Below are 17,862 nucleotides of genomic sequence, written 5' to 3' on the forward strand. Positions count from 1 at the left end.
ATATGATAGCCCTGTTTAAATATTTGAAAGGATGTCTTATTGAGGAGGGAGCAAGCTTGTTTTCTGCTGCTCCAGAAAATAGTACCTGGAGCAATGGATGCAAGCTACAGGAAAAGAAATTTGATTCTAGGCAAGACTAGCTGGCTGTACATAAAGAAAAAGTGTCTTGAGTATTGTCCAACTCCCTCAAGAGATCTTGCATCCAACATGAAGTGGAGAACTCAAATCAGGTGAGGTTTTTGTTGTTGTACCAGTTTCTGCAATTTTTGCAAAATATCAATTGGACAAAATTGTTTGTGTAAAATTAGCATACATGTACACACACTGTGCAAAATGGTAGGCTACATACACAAAAAATAAGCCACTCAGTGCCCCTATTTTTGCTACTTGTGCAACAAAGTAACAATGATTGCATTACAATTTTGTGTATTTTACAGAAATATGCAAATATGAATCTTGACAATGCACTAAATCTCTCCAATAGCATGACCATCAAAAAGAAAAGAAAATCCTGCCATTTCAAGGTAAGGGGAATGGGGGGGGGGGAGATTTTCTCATTTGCTCAGTGAGGTGAACCAAATAAGAATTTACATCCCTAATATTGACAAACAGGGCAAAACAACTTTTTGTCAAAAAGCAGAATAAAAACATACACTGTTGTTAATTAAAGATCAAATTCTCACTACATCCATAAAAACACCAATTATAAAAAAAACCAGATGTACAATTACCTGAAGCCGCCAATGAAGCAGCAACCTTTCAGGGAGTGGAGGATGTGGCATCATTCAGCTTCTCATATGAGAAGCTGTGAGATGTAATGACTAACTTGAAATATACAGCAGTGCACAAATCACAAGATTTAATAGGACACTTTGACACTGAGACTAGATGAAATGGGGTGAGTGACCTGTTTGCTTGTCGATTTCCAATATTCTTTCCTACTGGAACATAATGTATATTCTGAAGAATGATTATCTTTGTCAACTGTGTCTGCCAGCTGGGACAGGAAGCAGTTCACTACATATTGGCCACATCTCATGCTATGATAAGAAAATTTCCCTACCAACTAAGAAGTTTCCCAGAGGGATGCCAATTTCCCTGGCAAATGTAACATAAAGACCAGCTCCCAACTAGTCTGATATGGGAATTTGTTGCTGAACTGAACCACTTAAGTCATCTGTGTGCACAAACTCAGGCTGTATCCGCACTGCGGAAATAATCCAGGTTGACACCACTTTAACTGCCTGGCTCAATGCTATGGATTCCTGGGATTTGTAATTTGTTGTGGCACTAGAGTGTTTTGACAGAGAAGGCTAAATATCTCACAAAACTATAATTCCCAGAATCCCATGGCATTGAAATATGGCAGTTAAAGTGGTGTCAAGCTGGATTATTTCTGCAGTGCGGATGCAGCCTCAGTGTTCCCTTGTCTACATAAAGCTCAATGCATTCTAGAAACTAGCTATGTATACTAGAAACAATACCACTGTTATAATGTGAGTTACTTTGGCTTAGAATGGGAAAGACCCTCTGTCCCTAGATGCTTTCACTTGGTACCCGCCTTCAAAAGGAATCTGCATGTACTCAGTGGGAACAACTCTATATTTTTTTTCTCTACATGTGTTAAAGAAAGTTACAGTATTAAAGTCAAAAGTAGTAAAGCTCTCCAATGGCCAAGAATGTACTTTTCTCCTACTTTCATTTAGACTTGACCTTTGCACAGTTGCGGAGTCTTTTTCTCCTTTTGCTCATAATGATCCCTGCTTTAAACCAAGACTCTATTCCGTACCGATTCCCTGTCCTTCTCCAGCCTCTGTAGCAGTTAGCAAGTTAGCATAACTTGAGAATTATGTTAGGCCCACATTTTTAGGACTGCCAAATTGATTCCTACTTCCCAGATTAGTATGTGCTTCAGAGAGCAGTTATCCTTCAATTTTCATGCTTCCTGATTTCTGCAATACAGTCCTCCACTAAATAAATAACAAAATGTAAATTCTGCAAATTTAAATTTGGCAGGGAAAGGTACAGTGCCCCTCACTTTTGCATAACCAGGATACATAGGACTATATGTCAACCAAGCTGTTTTAGCAGCTGAAGCAGAAAATTTCTCAAGCACCCTCCCCTCTTCCTGGAAGCAAAAATACCGTAATTATCTTTTACATAACCAAGGCCTAAATTAATTGCTAGCCCCAGCTAGAATGGACTCAACAGGCTTTGTGTAGGTGTTGACTTATTTAGCAATTACTATAAATAAAAAATCTTTGCAAACTTTATGATGACTTCAAGAAATCTACTTCTTCAGAAGGACAAGCCAACGTGGTGTAGTGGTTTGAGCATTGGAGTACGCCTCTGGAAACCAGGGTTTGAAACCCCATTTGGCCATATAAACCCACTGTGTAGCCTTGGACAAGTCACACTCGAAGGCACACAACAATTTCTTCAGGGACATAGCCGGGGGGGGGGGGTCCATGGGTTCTGGACCCCCGTTCTGTTAGATACAATGAATGGTGCGTGCCACCACGCCACCGCACCCAAGCCCTATTATAATGGTGGCATTTAGTCTGGACCCCCCCCCCCCCTTTCCCAAAATCCTGGCTACGTCCCTGATTTCTTCAGAATCATGAGATACCACTTCTTCAGAATCAACCTGAAACACTGCTGGATTATTTTAGCTCATATGGGCTACAGTGCTACGTATTCTTACTGGGAATAAAACCCAATGAGTGTAGTGGGACTACATTTCAAATAAATATACATGGTATTGTGCTGTTAATCTTCATTTTCAGCATTTTACTGCCCACTGAAACAGGGTTAGAGAATTGTGGTAGATTTTGTGGTCTCCTGTTTATTGGAGATTTAATTTCCTTCATCTAGATTCATTATATATCCAATGTATTGTACTCTCTAGGTTTTATTGTGGGTTTGTTTCATTTCACCCATATTATTTCTTAAAATGTAATCTCCATGCAATATATTTCCAATTATACTTTGTATCCTTATTGTATCTTTCCTGGGCGGGAGGAATCATTTGAACTTTTTCAGATATTTAATTTTCTGGGTTAGATAGGAACACGCTGTGGAAAGAAATGATAGGATGTACTGTATTTTCTGGCATATAAGACTACTTTTTAACCCAGGAAAATCTTCTCAAAAGTCGGGGGTCGTCTTATACGCCGGGTGTCATCTTATAGGGCAGGTGCTGAAACTTCCAAGCCGGACTGGAAAATCTGCAGTCGCCACATATGTAACTGAAGAGTGGAGCAAGCTGCAGGTGTCTGGGACGCCCCGGGGTATAGAAAAAAGAGCCGTGTTTGCAATACCGCTCTGATAGTCTTGGAGACAGGGAGGGCTGGGCAGGCAGGGAGAGCTGACCAATCCAAGCAGGCTTTGTATAACAACAAGTTTTCCTGCTAAGTACCTGCATGTCATAAGCATTTGAATTAAAATTACCATATTGAAATCAAATCTGATGTTTTTTAAATTTTTATTCGGTGTGCATTGGAAGAGGGGTAGTATTATACAGCGAGTATATCCCAAACTCTATATTTTAACTGGAAAAATTGGGGGACGTCTTATACGCCGGAAAATACAGTAGCTTCTCTTTATTGTAGCTTCATTCCACCATACATAACAGAAACTTCTTTTTTCTCAGGGAGCAAAAATTCTCAATGGAATGTTCTCCCTTTGCCTCCCAGTTCAGATTTAAAAATAGGGGGAGAGGGGACTGGAATCTGAATTAGTCTCCATTTACATAATTGTAAATAAAAGGAACATAAATGCATGTTCCTTTTATTTAGCTGCATGTTACTCATTTAACATAGCATGTAGTTAAATCCTTTGTTAAGGCAATATGGCTGTACTTAGTGAAAACATGTCAGGTTCATAAATTATGGTTTTATCCTGGCTTAGAATTTGGAAAGGGTTTTTCAAACTAATTATAGTTCCAGAAGAGCCAATGTGGTGTTGTAGTTTGAGCACGGGACTATGAATCTGGAGACCAGGGTTCAGATTCTGTTTAACCATGGAAACCCACTGGATGATCTTGGACAAGACACACTGTCTCAGTCTCAGAGAAAGGCAAAGGCAAACTTCCTCTGAACAAGTCTTGCCAAGAAAACCCCACAACAGATTCTTGTTTGGGACACCATAAATCGGAAACTATTTGAAGGCACACAAGAACAACTATAACAGTTCCAAGGTAAAAACAATGGAAGGGCATCATTTACCACAATAATGATGAATTTTTAAAGGCAGTTCTTTACTTTCCCATTTCTTAAAAGTAGTACAGTGGTTACTTTTAGTTATTTTAAAGAGAAACAAATTCCTGGATGCTAGAAGCTACTGGCCTGACATAAAAAAACATTTCCCACCGTATCACTGCCTCAATGCCCAAACAGAGTGGGGAACAGCAGCACTTGAATCGGGTGATAGTCCTCTTCTACCATTTAATGAGGGCCTATCTGCAAAATTGTAAAAGTAACTGGAATATGGAAGTGAATTATGAAGTACTCTATATCCTGGACTGCAGCTCCCTTTTTTTATTTACCATTGACTATGCTGACAAGGGCTGCAGGGACTTGAAGTCCAACATTTGGAGGGGTATGTGATTCCCTCCTCTGGTTACCGTTGTATAGTAAAGGAAGTGAAACTACTCCAGTTCAAATTACAATTATAATGGAATGGAATTATACCTTAATTACTGGGGGAAATTAATTATAAGTAACTTGTAGTAACTACTAACCATACTTAAGATGAATCACTGGAACACTATGTTGGCTTTTTTGTTACATCTATGTAATTAAGGAACATCTGACCTCACCCAACCCCAGTCCACAAAAGCTAGCCACCAGATCAGGCCAAGGAGGCCCATTCAGCTGCTCTGATCGTTGTAGATTTGTTTTATGGCAGGAGGGGTTTAGACACATAGTCCTCTTTGCACCCTGATCAGAGGCTGAACACACTTTCTTTGCCCAATCCAGTGACTGGCTCTTAAGGTGGACTGGGGTGGCATTTATGTATGTTTCCAGTAACACAACATATTCTAACTGAATACAGATCAATAACAGATCTTTAAATAAGCGACAAATCCATAAACCTGATACTCAGTATCAGCCAATGTTTATTCCTGAAGCACATGTTGAATCCTACCGATTTTTGATAAACCAGAGTGCAGTTTGGTCAGGAGTCCTGATGCAGTTCTTTCAACATTATAGCAGACAAATGAAATTTTTTTTAGCACAAAGTAGTTTTTGTGTTACACTGGCTGAAAATGTAAATTGTGCCTGCAAGGCCTATATCTTCTCATACAGTCTTGTGCACTGTTCATGGAATGCAACTCTGGGTGGAATGGCAATACTGCACTTCCCAAAGCACAATTCAGTATACAACTGAAGGAATATTACTGTTGAATTCAGCAAGAGTAGACTGAGATGCATTAGCCAAGAACATGCATTCACAATAGCACTGCATGCACAACTCCACATCAGCAACATTATACTGAATGCAGACACTATGCATCAGACCAAAGTGTCCAATTGCTTTCATAGGGGAAAGCATATATGTAAGGATTCTGGTCAGGGTTACAAGGGTAAAGATAAACCACCACTTGCCACATTCCGTGAACAACTGTTCAACATATGGACCAGTGGTGGCGAACCTTTGGCACGCGTGCCAGAGGTGGCACTCACAACCCTATCTGTGGGCACATGCACCATCATCCCAATACAGAGTTCACTAGAGTTTGTCACTAGAAAGCCAGAGGGACGTGGCACTTTGTGATAAATAAGTGGGTTTTGGGTTGTAGTTTGGGCACTCATTCTCTAAAAGGTTCGCCATCACTGATATAGACTGTTGCCTTTTAATATAGCTAGCCACCCCAACTGAGGATGCTTCCCTCTATCCAACCTTCAAAATGTTGATGAGGGTCAACTTCAAGATCTGAATATCCCTAGGATGTCTCTCTCTCTAGAATGATATAATGGGAAATAGAAGAGTGGTGGTAGATTTCAGAGAGCATTTTTTCCTAATAGCTGTTTTCTCTATTGTACAACCATGTTAACACTGAGCAACCCTTTACCCCATATCTCCCAAATAAGACTGTAATTTGCACAATGAAATTATCAGCATAAACCCCCATTCAGGCATTTTACATTTTACACATTGTTCCCAGGTGTCAACAAGGCAATGCCAAATTACCTAATATCCCCAAATGTTGCACATCGTGAGCAAATCCAACCCTTGTGATCTGTCTATACAGGACAAATACCTGCAAATTGGGAGTATTCACGTACTCATGAAAGTATACACTCTATTTTTCCCTTTCCTCATCCTCCTGTGGCACACCTGACCAGCTAGTAGCTTATTTCTACATACCCATGATCACTGTAATATGCAAAGGATATTCTATCTGAGCATCAAGGCAAAGTCCTGTAAACATTCTAACATTTGGGTTGCTAATTGAGAAGTTGAACTGTCAACAAAATGTTGTGCAGGATCTCTGGAAAAGGTGGCACAGTCAATATCCTCAAAGGAGGTCACTATGGAGCTGTGGAGCTGAGTATAGCCACTATCTACCAGCACTGTTGTTGCTATAATTTTTTGTGGGTTTTTCAGGCTATGTGGCCATGTTCTAGAAGAGTTTATTCCTGATGTTACACCTGCATCTTTGGCTGGCATGTTTAAAAGTACTGCTTGTTACATCCTCACCACCTGACTTATAAATAATATATATATATTATGATTTATTATTATTATTATTATTTCCTACCACTTGCACTCTTCTGAACCAAGAAGAAGTTGGAACCCTTACCTACTTACAGCCAAATTCAGTCATAGAGGTGCACTTCCCCTTTCTGTTCACAGTCTCTTCTTTTGGTCACCTGTCTGGCTGGACCATTATACTTCTGCCTCGTCTCTTCCATTTTCTGAAGGCACTCAGAAATGAGGGGGTTGAAAGATAAAAACTTCATAGTATATCTAATGACAGCTCTATTCTGTGAAGCAGCCCAGAACAAACCAAATGGTAGCAGAGTGATTATAGAAAGTGCTTGGAATTTTTTTTTTTTTTTTTTTTTTTGGACCGCCACTCCCAGAATTCCCCATCTGACATGATCACTAGCTATGATGGTTGAGGGCTCTCTGGTAGTTGAAGTACTATCATGTGTAGTTCTCCTCTATTCCCTTGATAGGGAAATGAAGCAGTTCGAGGGAGGGGGGAGGTCCAAACAAAATCTGTTTCTATATACTTTAGCGTTCACTCAGACATTTAAAAAAAATCCCCTCATTTGTCAGTCTGCTTTCAAACCAGATACCATGGATGCTACTCTCTTTGGTTTTTGCTGGCAGGATCAATAAAATAATGCTTTTTCAGAGACATGAAAATCCCACAAAATTAAGATTCTCCCAATTTGTTCAGGCTCTACCCTGATCTAACAATCCTACTCATAATTGGCTGGATGTGGTATCATCCTATGACCAAATGTTAGAGATCATAGTTCAAATCTAAATCCTTAGATCCAGGATCCAATCTGACTGAACCTTGTGTTTAGAAACCATCAAAAATATCCCAGAAAAAAATTGGCCAAACTGTCAGAAGATATTGGACCCTTTTTTTAACCGTAGGAAAATTCGGCATGAGTTTCAGATGCATAATGGAGAAATAATTTATCCACTGTACGTCTTAAATTTATTTTCCACATCTTTGAATTCCCTAACAGTTCTACAATTCCATGATTCAATGATCTCCAAACATTTGTCTGTTACAAAGCCCATAGAGTGTAGTGCAACCCTATCATGGATCCGTATTGATTTTCTGTATGGCACTCAGGAGGATGAAATAACTTGGATTGTGTATCCAAGTTACACTCAGGTAGCTGAGAACATTCATCTGTGTAACAACAAAAGAGATAAAAACACATTATAAAATGGTGAGGTGAACTGTAAGGGCAAAAATGGTGTGGTTTTAGGGAGAATCTACAAAAAGAAAGAAGAGCATTGTGTCAATGGGAAACTAAGGGACCTAAATACAAATAAACTAAATCTGCCAGTTCTTTTGTTCCCATAAGAGCTCTGATGAACCACCAGGCATCCATCACTACTAGACCCATGCACATACTATTGCGATAAAAGAAATAACACGTGGTGTCTTTCTGCTACAGTAAAAGACAATGCAGGAAGTACTACAGGTATAGAAAAAGTGGGGAAGCAGGTTGATGACTAGATATAGTAGTCTCCTCTTATTCCTACTGAGGGAGCAAAGTAAAGGGAATAAAGCTTTGCTCCTCATTTTGTTATTCATATGAGTAAGAGAATTTCAAGTAAGTAAATTTCAAGTGGGATGAATGCTGCCTTTATCCCTGGGTATTCAGAGCCCAAAATAACAGACAGTGACAGCTAACCTGTATGTTAGTCCTGCAATAGGGATCAGCATCCTATGGTAAATTTCTCAACCCCTGGCTATATTCTGAAGCTGAAATCCTGAATCAGGTCTCATATGAATTATTTTTTAATCTATCTATCTATCTATCTATCTATCTATCTATCTATCTATCTCAGTTGTGAGCAATTGGGTGCGATCCTGGTGCCAATTTTCCTTCAGCGCCACCTGTATCACTTCCTTTCACCATTTTAAGAAGGCCTAGATAAATAAAAGAAACTATACATGGATAGTATGGGGTTCTGGGGTGCTTGTGGAGATGGAGCATTTCTGGACTACAACTCCCACTAAATCCCAACCAGCACAGCTAAGAAGTCAGACTTTTGGTTTGAAGTCTTTCCCATTACATGCTATCTAACAGTTTAAGCTGGAAATGCTAAGAACTGAATTTAGAATTTTTTTATATGCAAAGTATGTGCAAGGGCCAACCCCTGCACATAGGCAATAGGTGTTCATCTAGGCAGTAGAATTTGGATTGTATAAAAGGGCAACTAATTCTTGGCCCCAGAGGAAGGCAATAGCAACCCCCTTCTGAATAAATCTTGCCAAGAAAACTTCATGATAGGATTACCTTAGGGTTGCCATAAGTCAGAAATGACTTGAAGACACACACCAACAGCAACATTGCCAGGATGAAGAAGTACTGGTCTCAGGTACCATGGCTGGCTTTGATTCTCCTGTACTGTGACTTGGGCAAGGGAGAGTGACATCATTTGTGGTTCAACCTCAGGCAGCAAAATGTCATGGGCTGGCCCTGGACAATGTTCTACTACTGAGCTTCAATCCCTTCCCATTTATGTTTGCTCAGTCCTCATCCCTGTCGATGGCAGTGGTCAGCAGGGTGGTGATGCACATGGAAACTAATCTAGAAAGTTGAGTGAGAAATGGCCCCAACCCACCCCAGCCCCTTTTCCCATGGCATGAGGTGAAGCTGGTGTACCTGTTTATTCTTTAAGTCAAGGGAGAGCTCATAATCGGAGGCAGCGGCATGGGAACATGTGGCTGCCCCTTTGTTGCGCTGCCCTCTCACGGGGGAACCCGTGTGGTGGAGGCTGGCCTTCTGCACCAAAAGGGAGCACCCCGCTGCCTGCTCCACCTGCTCTTCCTGCAGCTCCGCATGCTGGGCTTTTAACTTCAAGGTGTCGGACCTGCCTTCCTGGCCACTGTGTCTGCCGGCCTCCTTCGGATCCTCCGTGTCACACCCGGGTTTCTTGCTGGCTGAACCGCAGGGATCATCACTGTGAACAAAACGCAATGTTTCTCTTGTTTTATTTGGTTTTTTCTCTCTCTTAATTCTCTCTAGTTGGCGCAGTGCCCCTAGAAGCTTGGTGGGGCACTTTCCTCTCAGACAGCCATTACAGCCACTGCATATGTCAAGGATGCTTTATTCATTACAAAAATGTGATGTAAAGTAGCCCGATTTGTACTGAAGAAATTAGAAACTGTCAAATAGCTGCTAGACCACAATACATGACAGGTGGGCTACATTTAGTAGATAGGCATCAGGTTATGCAACCTAAATTAAAGGTTTCACTTTATGTCTCCTGGGGATGGGAAGAATATTTTGAAAATATTCAAAGAATGGTTGAATATCATATTTTTGAGTGTTAAGAAACCCTGGTGAGAAGAATCCTGAACTGACAAGAATCTTTGCAGTTTGGGACCTATTCTTCACAAAATTTGCATTTGTTTGTTTTGCACATGGAACAACATTTCTTGTATGAAACTATTTCTTTTTTTAATTTGTATTTTTATTATAAATATTACATTTAAAAAGAACTTCTGTCATTTACATTCAAAGATAAATCTTTTTGTATCTTGTACAAAACTATTTCTGTGCAAAAATATTGTTTCCTGTGCAGAAAATGCTGTCATTGGGGATTTAGTGAGTGCTGAAAACCCACATCTCTGATTTGCATAGAAAACATGTTATGTGCGGTGGGGGAGGGGGGATTGCTCTTTCCTGCAATGTCTGTTTTCTGTTCAAAAACCCCATGTATGAATTTTGTGCAGAATTGCAGATACATTACAAAACTGCAGTTGTTCACTTTCTCACAGTAGGAAGAAAACTGTTAACATTACTTGTTGCTCCCTTCAAGAAGCAGCTTAATGAAGAATTATATCCCTCATGTCCCCTAGTGTTCTCTGTGACATGCTAGGCAGATAACAAGCCTATCTTTTCAACTGAGACATAAGCCCAACAAAAAGGTTTTATATTCACTTTACCTATAGCATAGCATGTATGCCTACATATGTTAATTGTGCCAGCTAAACTACAGTTCAACTACAGATACAGTCTTCGGCATCTGTTGGCGTTTGGTTCCAGGACTTCCCACCAACACCAAAATGCATGGATGTGCAAGTTCCATTATATACAATGGTGGAGTAAAATGGCATCCCTTATATAAAATGGAAAAGTCAAGATTTGTCTTCTGAAATATTTGTGGGGAGGGGAGGTATTTTTAAGTCACAGATGGATGAATCCATGAATGCAGAATCCATCGATACAGAGGGTTGACTGTATTTCACTGATCAAATCAGAACTAGGCATCTCTCCAATGCTGCAAGTCTGGCCCTTTATGAGATGCTTTAAAGTAAACTGATGGAGAAGAGTTTGGTACGCTACAGACCGTCCTTAAAGGATGGCCTGGCGTCGGTGCCGTTTGTGCCATCGGCAAGCCGCAGCGGATACACCACGCGGATTGGTGGCGGCAAGAAAAAGAAGCTTCAAAAAGTGGCTTCTTTTTGCGGCATGCCAGAGATGCCACAGTGTGCCATTGGCGCACTCGCGACGTCGCCTGGGCGCCGCAACGTGCGTCCGTTACATCAAAATGGCAGCGCCCATGTGAACAGGGCGCCGCCATTTTGTATGTACTCTGTACGTACTAGGGTTGCGGGTGTCTAAAAGAGACACCCCCAGGCAACTCTAGTACGTACAGAGTATGTACAAAATGGCCCGTCTGGAGGGGGCCATTGATCAGCATTTAACAATAACAGCAGTTTCCATGGGTCCAACTGTGAAAGAGCTACATGTTAGGCTTATCTGTATATTAACTGACTTTTGATCATAGCAGATTCTAAAGATATTGGGTTTGCTCTTTTGATACTTGCTTTTCCCCCAGAAGGGGTGAGGTTTCTCTTATTTTAACAGAAGGGGTTTACAGCAAGACAAGTTACAACTCAGGTGATCTGATAGATGTAGGGGTGTAGGAGAGAGGAAATCACTACTCTTAAAACTGTTTCTAGCACAGCAATCAACTGGGAGAAAAAGTTGCTGAAATATGGTGATATTCTAGTAAGCTCTTTTACCACATGACAACCTATCCTTAAATATTTTCATTCAGACGTAAGTCCCACTGTGTTCAATGAGACTTACTCTCAGATAACTGTGCGCAGTGATAGTTCTGATAGCATGTATTTTCCCTCTCTGCAGACCTCGCTAACTGGTTGCACAGATGTACATCTAGATTCCCTGCTCCCCTGCCAAAACCAAAACAAAACAACACAAAAAGCATATCACTATGCATAACCCCCAAAGGCTATGATTCAGCATAGACACTTGCATGCATAAAAAAATTGAGTGTATGTACAGATGAGAGGGATTTCTTCCTTTAATTTTCAACAACAGGTGCAGTTCTGCCACACATCAGACTACAGTCTTCCTTTTAATCTTGCAGTGTGAAAAATGATTTGTGGTTTGGCAGGAGAGGGAATCATAACTGTCATGAAAATGAAAGGGTAACATATGTGTGGGTAAACATATATTTTGATGTGCAATTTTGAGAAGTGTCAACTACAATTTAAAAAAAGACTAAGGGGGAAATAATCTGCTTTACCAATTTTTCAAATTAATCTTAACCCTAGTGGCTTCCTACTGAGTGCTCCTGACTTACTGTTGACTTGCAGAGCAAAAAACATACTTCAGTTTTTACTGCTATATTTTTGGTGAACTTGTAATGCTAATTTTGGGGGCATTTCAATAATTTCCATGGCAACACACTGGGATGTCAAAAAGACAAGAACATTAATGTGCCACAAGATGAGGTAAGGGATAACTCCTCCAAGTTGTTTCCCTGACAAAGAGAAGGAAACAGAGTGTGCTAGAGTCATAATAGCAAGATTAAAATGGAGCAAAAATAGGAAACAAGCTTCTTTGTTAGGCAAAAATATCTGGAACAAACCATGTTAAGCCGGCTCTGTTAAACATGAGCATCCTCAGAGGGCCACATGCCAAATTCAGATGTCTAGACCTGCAGTAAGCCTCCTTCTTGCTCACTTTCCTATCTTCCAATCCTCTGGTATGGCCAAGTATAGTTTGGAAGCGTTTGCTTCAAGTTTTGATTAACTGCAGCTTGTCATGTTATGTAAACCTAACAAACTGTATGTGATATTAACTGTGGTTTGATTAAAAGGTGGCAATTTCAGAGATGCCATTAAACATGATACATGTTTCATGAAAAAAAATTAACATTCCTCCACAGCATTCTCTCCATAATTGAATGTCCTGAATTGTTGAAGAGAGATTATTCTGCAAACACAATGTTTTTGCCCCCAAACACAGTTTACCCATTTTTCAGCATAGCAAACAGGTTTTTTGTTTTTCTCTATAGGATCATTCCTCCACAACATTTTGGAATGTTCAAATACCAGGAGAAAACTGGACCAGATTCTCACTGGTCTTTTATTTTTCCCAGTGGGGTTTCCTGACTGTCAGAAGACCCACATTTTGACATGGGAATGAATAATAAATAACATTCATTTGCAGTGTGGAATACAAAGTACAGCCAGCTCTCCTTGTCCACAGATTCTTTATCCACAGATTCAAGCATCCAAAGCTTGAAAAAGTATAAATTCCAAATAACAAAACTTCATTTTGCCATTTTATATAAGGGACACCATTTTACGATGCCACTGTACTTAAATAGGACTTGAGAATCCATGGATTTTGGTATCCTGGAACCAAAACCCAGTGGACAACAAGGGCCCACTGTACAGGAACAAGCCCATGTCACCAAGAGCTTTACAATCCAAATGTGACTTGTGTATGACAACTAAGGAATTGTAAAGATATTTATAGAGTTATTTAAAAAAAAGTAGGCATTCATTTCAGTTACATGTCTTTGGGTTTGGTTACAGTGTAACAGCTTCCCACAACCAGGTGTCCTCCAGATATGACAGACTAGAATTCCCATCATCTTCAATAAGCCTGGAGGACACCAAGTGGAGGAAGGCTGGAGAAAGGTATAGGGACAAAGAGACTGTGCCAAAAAAGCCTTTGCAGAAAAGATGAGTTTTGAAGATATATTTAAAGGAAGCAAGACTAGTGGCATTCAGAGTTCAAGAAAGTTACTTTATAACTCCTAGGATTCTTATAGCTGTAGCCAAAAAAGGTAATTTTTCTAGTTTATGGGCATCAAACAACTCTTTTGAGTGGCAGTTCCATATGTGAAGGGTCAGCAAAGGAGAAAGTCTGGGGAAAATCTCTTTTGAAATGTATCAGTTCCTTTTTCTTATATGATCATAACCATTCAGTCCCATGGAGCAGGGACGTAGCCAAGGGGGGGGGGTGTTCTTGGGTCCGGACCCCCCCTTCCATTAGATAAATGAATGGTGTGTGCTGCTGCGCCGCCACACTCAAGCCCCATTATAATGGTGGCACTTAGTCTGGACCCCCCCCCTTCCCAAAATCCTAGCTACGTCCCTGCATGGAGACAGGTAACACAATGATTTAGTAATACTCAGTACAATACTGCTGAGGAGAACACATAACCTTTATTACCAGCCCTGCCCTCGCTGTTCCTGACCAGCATCCCACAAAGGGGCCAGAGCAAGCATCTCTCTATTAGCCAGACACGCCTGTTTTACGGTGGAAAGCTGGCTTGTATTGAATTAGATGTGTTCAAGATGCAGAAGTGTCAGGAGAGTTATAAATTCTCAGAGCATTTGCTATGATTATTTCATGTTAGAACAGAGTTCCTGCAACCCTGATGTGTTCCATATGTTTGGACAATCACAACTTCCATCAACCCTTGGGGTAATAACGTCTCTCTCACACACATCATACCATTGCCCTCCCCTGTTCTATATTAAAGACTCCATAATAATTGGCAATGGAGTTCTAAAGGTTTAGAAAAGGGCCTTTTCCCACCCCTACCTGGACATCTCAGGGATTGAACATGAGGCCCTCTGCATGCACAGCATGTGTTCTACTGCTTTGCTGTGGTCCCATCTCAATATAGATGCCAATTCAAGACTTAATGTGCCGCTTAATATTTGACATGTGAAAAAAAAAAGCTGAAAATTTTCAAGGCAAGATTTAGTACCTTTCCAATCTGAGATGACTGCCTTAACAAATATGCACACATAAATGTAGGTGGCTCTCCATTGCAGCATCCTGACATCTTGTTTAAGTATGATTAATGGGATCTGTTTCCAATAAGGTACACTTAATGGAGGCTAGGGGGAAAAATCAGAAGGAATTTGGCACTCACTGAATTTTGGCCTGTCACACAGTGGTTAAAAACAAATTCATTTCTATCTAGGGATATGGAAGGTTCGGTGTCTTGATTTTGTTACATTTTTTCACATTCCACTTATAGTTTCTTCCCATCCTGGTCTCATATCAAGTTACAAGATTTCATGATTTTTCAGATAACATTTAACACTTTTTTCCTAATGTCAACATTCATTTATCTATTTTTATCTAATTTGCAAATTTTACCCACTGACTAAACAGTGTTGGTGCATATTATTTCAACCATGTAAATTTTAGCCAGTTCTGTTTTAAAATGTGTGCACTTTTTGTGCTCATTTTGTTCTTCCAAAATATCCATTGTAACTTGGGAATTCTTGAGATGAGGGATGTTTTTATTACCAAGTCTCAAAAAGTGCCAAAGGGATACTTTCATCAAGACTATCAACTCCAACAAAATCATCTTCAAAAAGTGCCCCAAAAGCCCTCACACATCTCCATGCTGGAGAAAACTGCACCACTTGACTATCTGTGCTATGTAGCTCTTTAAAATGTCACTTTCAACAAGAAAATGTCTCAAATGAGGAGAAAAACAACTGGAGACATAGAGGCTGTGATTCCTCTAAGGAAGTGGTTCCCAAAATCTGGTCCTTCAGGGGTCATTCACACTATGAAATAACTCGTGAGGAAACTGGGTTATTTCAGGGTTGTTCACACTGTGCCCTGAATGCACCAAGCATTGTGGGCAGGGGGCGCTGGCAGTGAAAAAGCAATTTTACCTGGTGCATTTGGCACTGTGTAAATAACTACATCTTTCTTTCTTTCTTTCTTTCTTTTGGGGAGGGGGGGAGTTTATAACGATTTGCATCTTTGGTAGTGCTAACACAGTACCTAATCACTTCAGATTGCTTGGATCCATTCCCGGCCATGAGGTGCCACCATGTTGATTCGCAAGTAACCAGTGTGAATGCCAGACCAGGTTGGGGAGATTCAATTACACTAAACATAATGTGAAAGCAGATTCGGGATTGTATCACTGCAGAGATCCACATCTCATCAGGACAAAAAAGTGAGTGTGAATGAGCCCTCAGGTGTTTGGAAAAAAATCAGCAAAAGCCCTCATCATCATATTCCTGCCCCAGGCTGGTCAAAGAAAATTTGCTGCCTCAGGCAGAGCAGCAAATGGTGCAACTCCCCACTATCAGTTCAATGTGTATAGTACCTAAAATACCATATTATTTTGGCATATGTAGAAGAAAACCTAGCAAACAAGGGAGGCTTTTCACCACTTTAACTAGCAGTGGCATTTTGCTGGCCCTTTTTGGGCCGGCAACAGCCGGATCAGGCCCAAGGCATTTGGCTGCTGCGGGCCCAATCCAGCACTCCCAGGGGCGGAGCCGCTCTATCGGGGCAATGTTTTGCCCTAAAGTATATTGTGCTCTTGGGTGTATACCAAACCCTCCAATCTCAATTTCCAAATAGTTTGTACATGTCCATCAATAGATATTTTGCTGTCTGAGGTTGATCCACAAATGCTGTCCCTCTCCCTTGCCCAAGTCACAGTGCAGAAGAATCAAAACTAGTCATGGTACCTGAGGCCAAAAATCTGATTAGTACTTCTTCTCCCTGCCAATAAGGGAGAAGAAGTACTTCTCCCTGCCAATAAGGGAGAAGTATTTCTCCCTTATTGTTATTGTTGTTGTTGTTGTTGTTGTTGTTGTTGTTGTGTGCCTTCAAGTTGCCTTATGGCAATAATAAGGCAAACCCAGCATGTGGTTTTCTTGCAATACTGTATTTGTTCAAAGGAAGTTTGTCATTGTCTTCCCTGAGGCTGAGAGCATGTGACTTGCCCAATGGGTTTGATGGCCAAGCTTCAAATCAAGCTCTGGTCTCCAGAGTTATAGTTCAACCCTCAAACTACTATGCCATGCTAGCTCTCATTATAAAATTACCCAGTTCTAATTCTTACGTACATACACTTGCTGGGACGCAACTCTGATACAGGATTTTAGTCATCATTTCTAAGGCATGTCTAAAAGCACCAATTAACATATGGTAATTTAATGCATATTTGTGTCCCCTTGCTTTTGGAAGGCAATCAGTGGCCAACGTCACATGGTGCACACAGAGCTCTACCAGCACACATCTCCCTGCCACTTCCAGCACCCACTGCATGAACATCTACTTCATGTGTTGATTGCCTCCTTCTGCCTTGTGGTGGAGCCAACCCTTTTTCCAGTGTCAATGTATACCACCTGCAGTGATCTTTCCAACTTTCACTCAAGGCTGTTGGTGTTAGGGCAGGTCTAGGGCAGTGTGCCAAACTACACTTAACTAAAAGTCTCATTTCTATACAGCTATTAAATTATTAAAAGTATAAGAGCCTTGTTCTCTTTTGGACTAGAGAACTCTAGGAGGGCCCAAAAAACACCCCTCGTCTTTTCAGATGATGAAAGTCAGGACATGTCTGGCTGAGCAGCGCCGTAGTGAAGTCAAGATGAAAAAAAGTTATTAATAAAGAAGAAAAGACAAGTTTGGACAGGTTGCAGCAGTTTGCTTTTGCCCGAGCCTATAAGGAATGGCAAGATTCTGCTTCCCTTTCTCCTTTCTCTGCTTCTGACTTAACTAAATGTAGGCTACTTCTGCTCTGTGATCACAGTTTGCAGGAACTGAAGTAAATTGAGGACAAAAAAGGAAATTAGGAGGAGAGAGAAACTGGAACATTTTAAAAGCAACTGAAAAAGTGGGATGAAAGGGTGAATCAGCTCTCTCCCTGTCAATCTGGGACAGTTGGACGGTGTGTTACTCTTTAACCCCATGCAAATGTGTGAACCATCCTTTGGTCCCTTGGGTATCTAGAAACCTCATTTTAGAACTGGTGGTAGTTCATCCCCAGTCTCTCTGGATTACTGCTCCTCCACAGCCCCTGTTTTATTAGAAATATGCTTTCTGATTC

The 17,862-nt window shown here is 40.7% G+C and overlaps 1 protein-coding gene across 7 annotated transcripts in view; it reads right to left on the bottom strand.

Moving 5' to 3' along the window:
- Window positions 1–17,862, bottom strand: part of LOC149311737 (IQ motif and SEC7 domain-containing protein 3-like) — a 210,143-nt gene that overhangs the window by 63,852 nt on the left and 128,429 nt on the right. For all 7 annotated transcript variants that reach the window (XM_089527805.1, XM_089527806.1, XM_089527811.1 and 4 more), the window contains exon 3: window positions 9,375–9,672. In XM_089527805.1, the coding sequence (XP_089383931.1) occupies window positions 9,375–9,672 (298 nt within the window). The remainder of the gene's footprint in view (window positions 1–9,374; window positions 9,673–17,862) is intronic.

The sequence above is a fragment of the Sceloporus occidentalis genome, unplaced genomic scaffold, assembly GCF_023333645.1.
Source record: "Sceloporus occidentalis isolate IW3139 unplaced genomic scaffold, rSceOcc1.0.p SCAF_5, whole genome shotgun sequence".
NCBI lineage: Eukaryota > Metazoa > Chordata > Lepidosauria > Squamata > Phrynosomatidae > Sceloporus > Sceloporus occidentalis.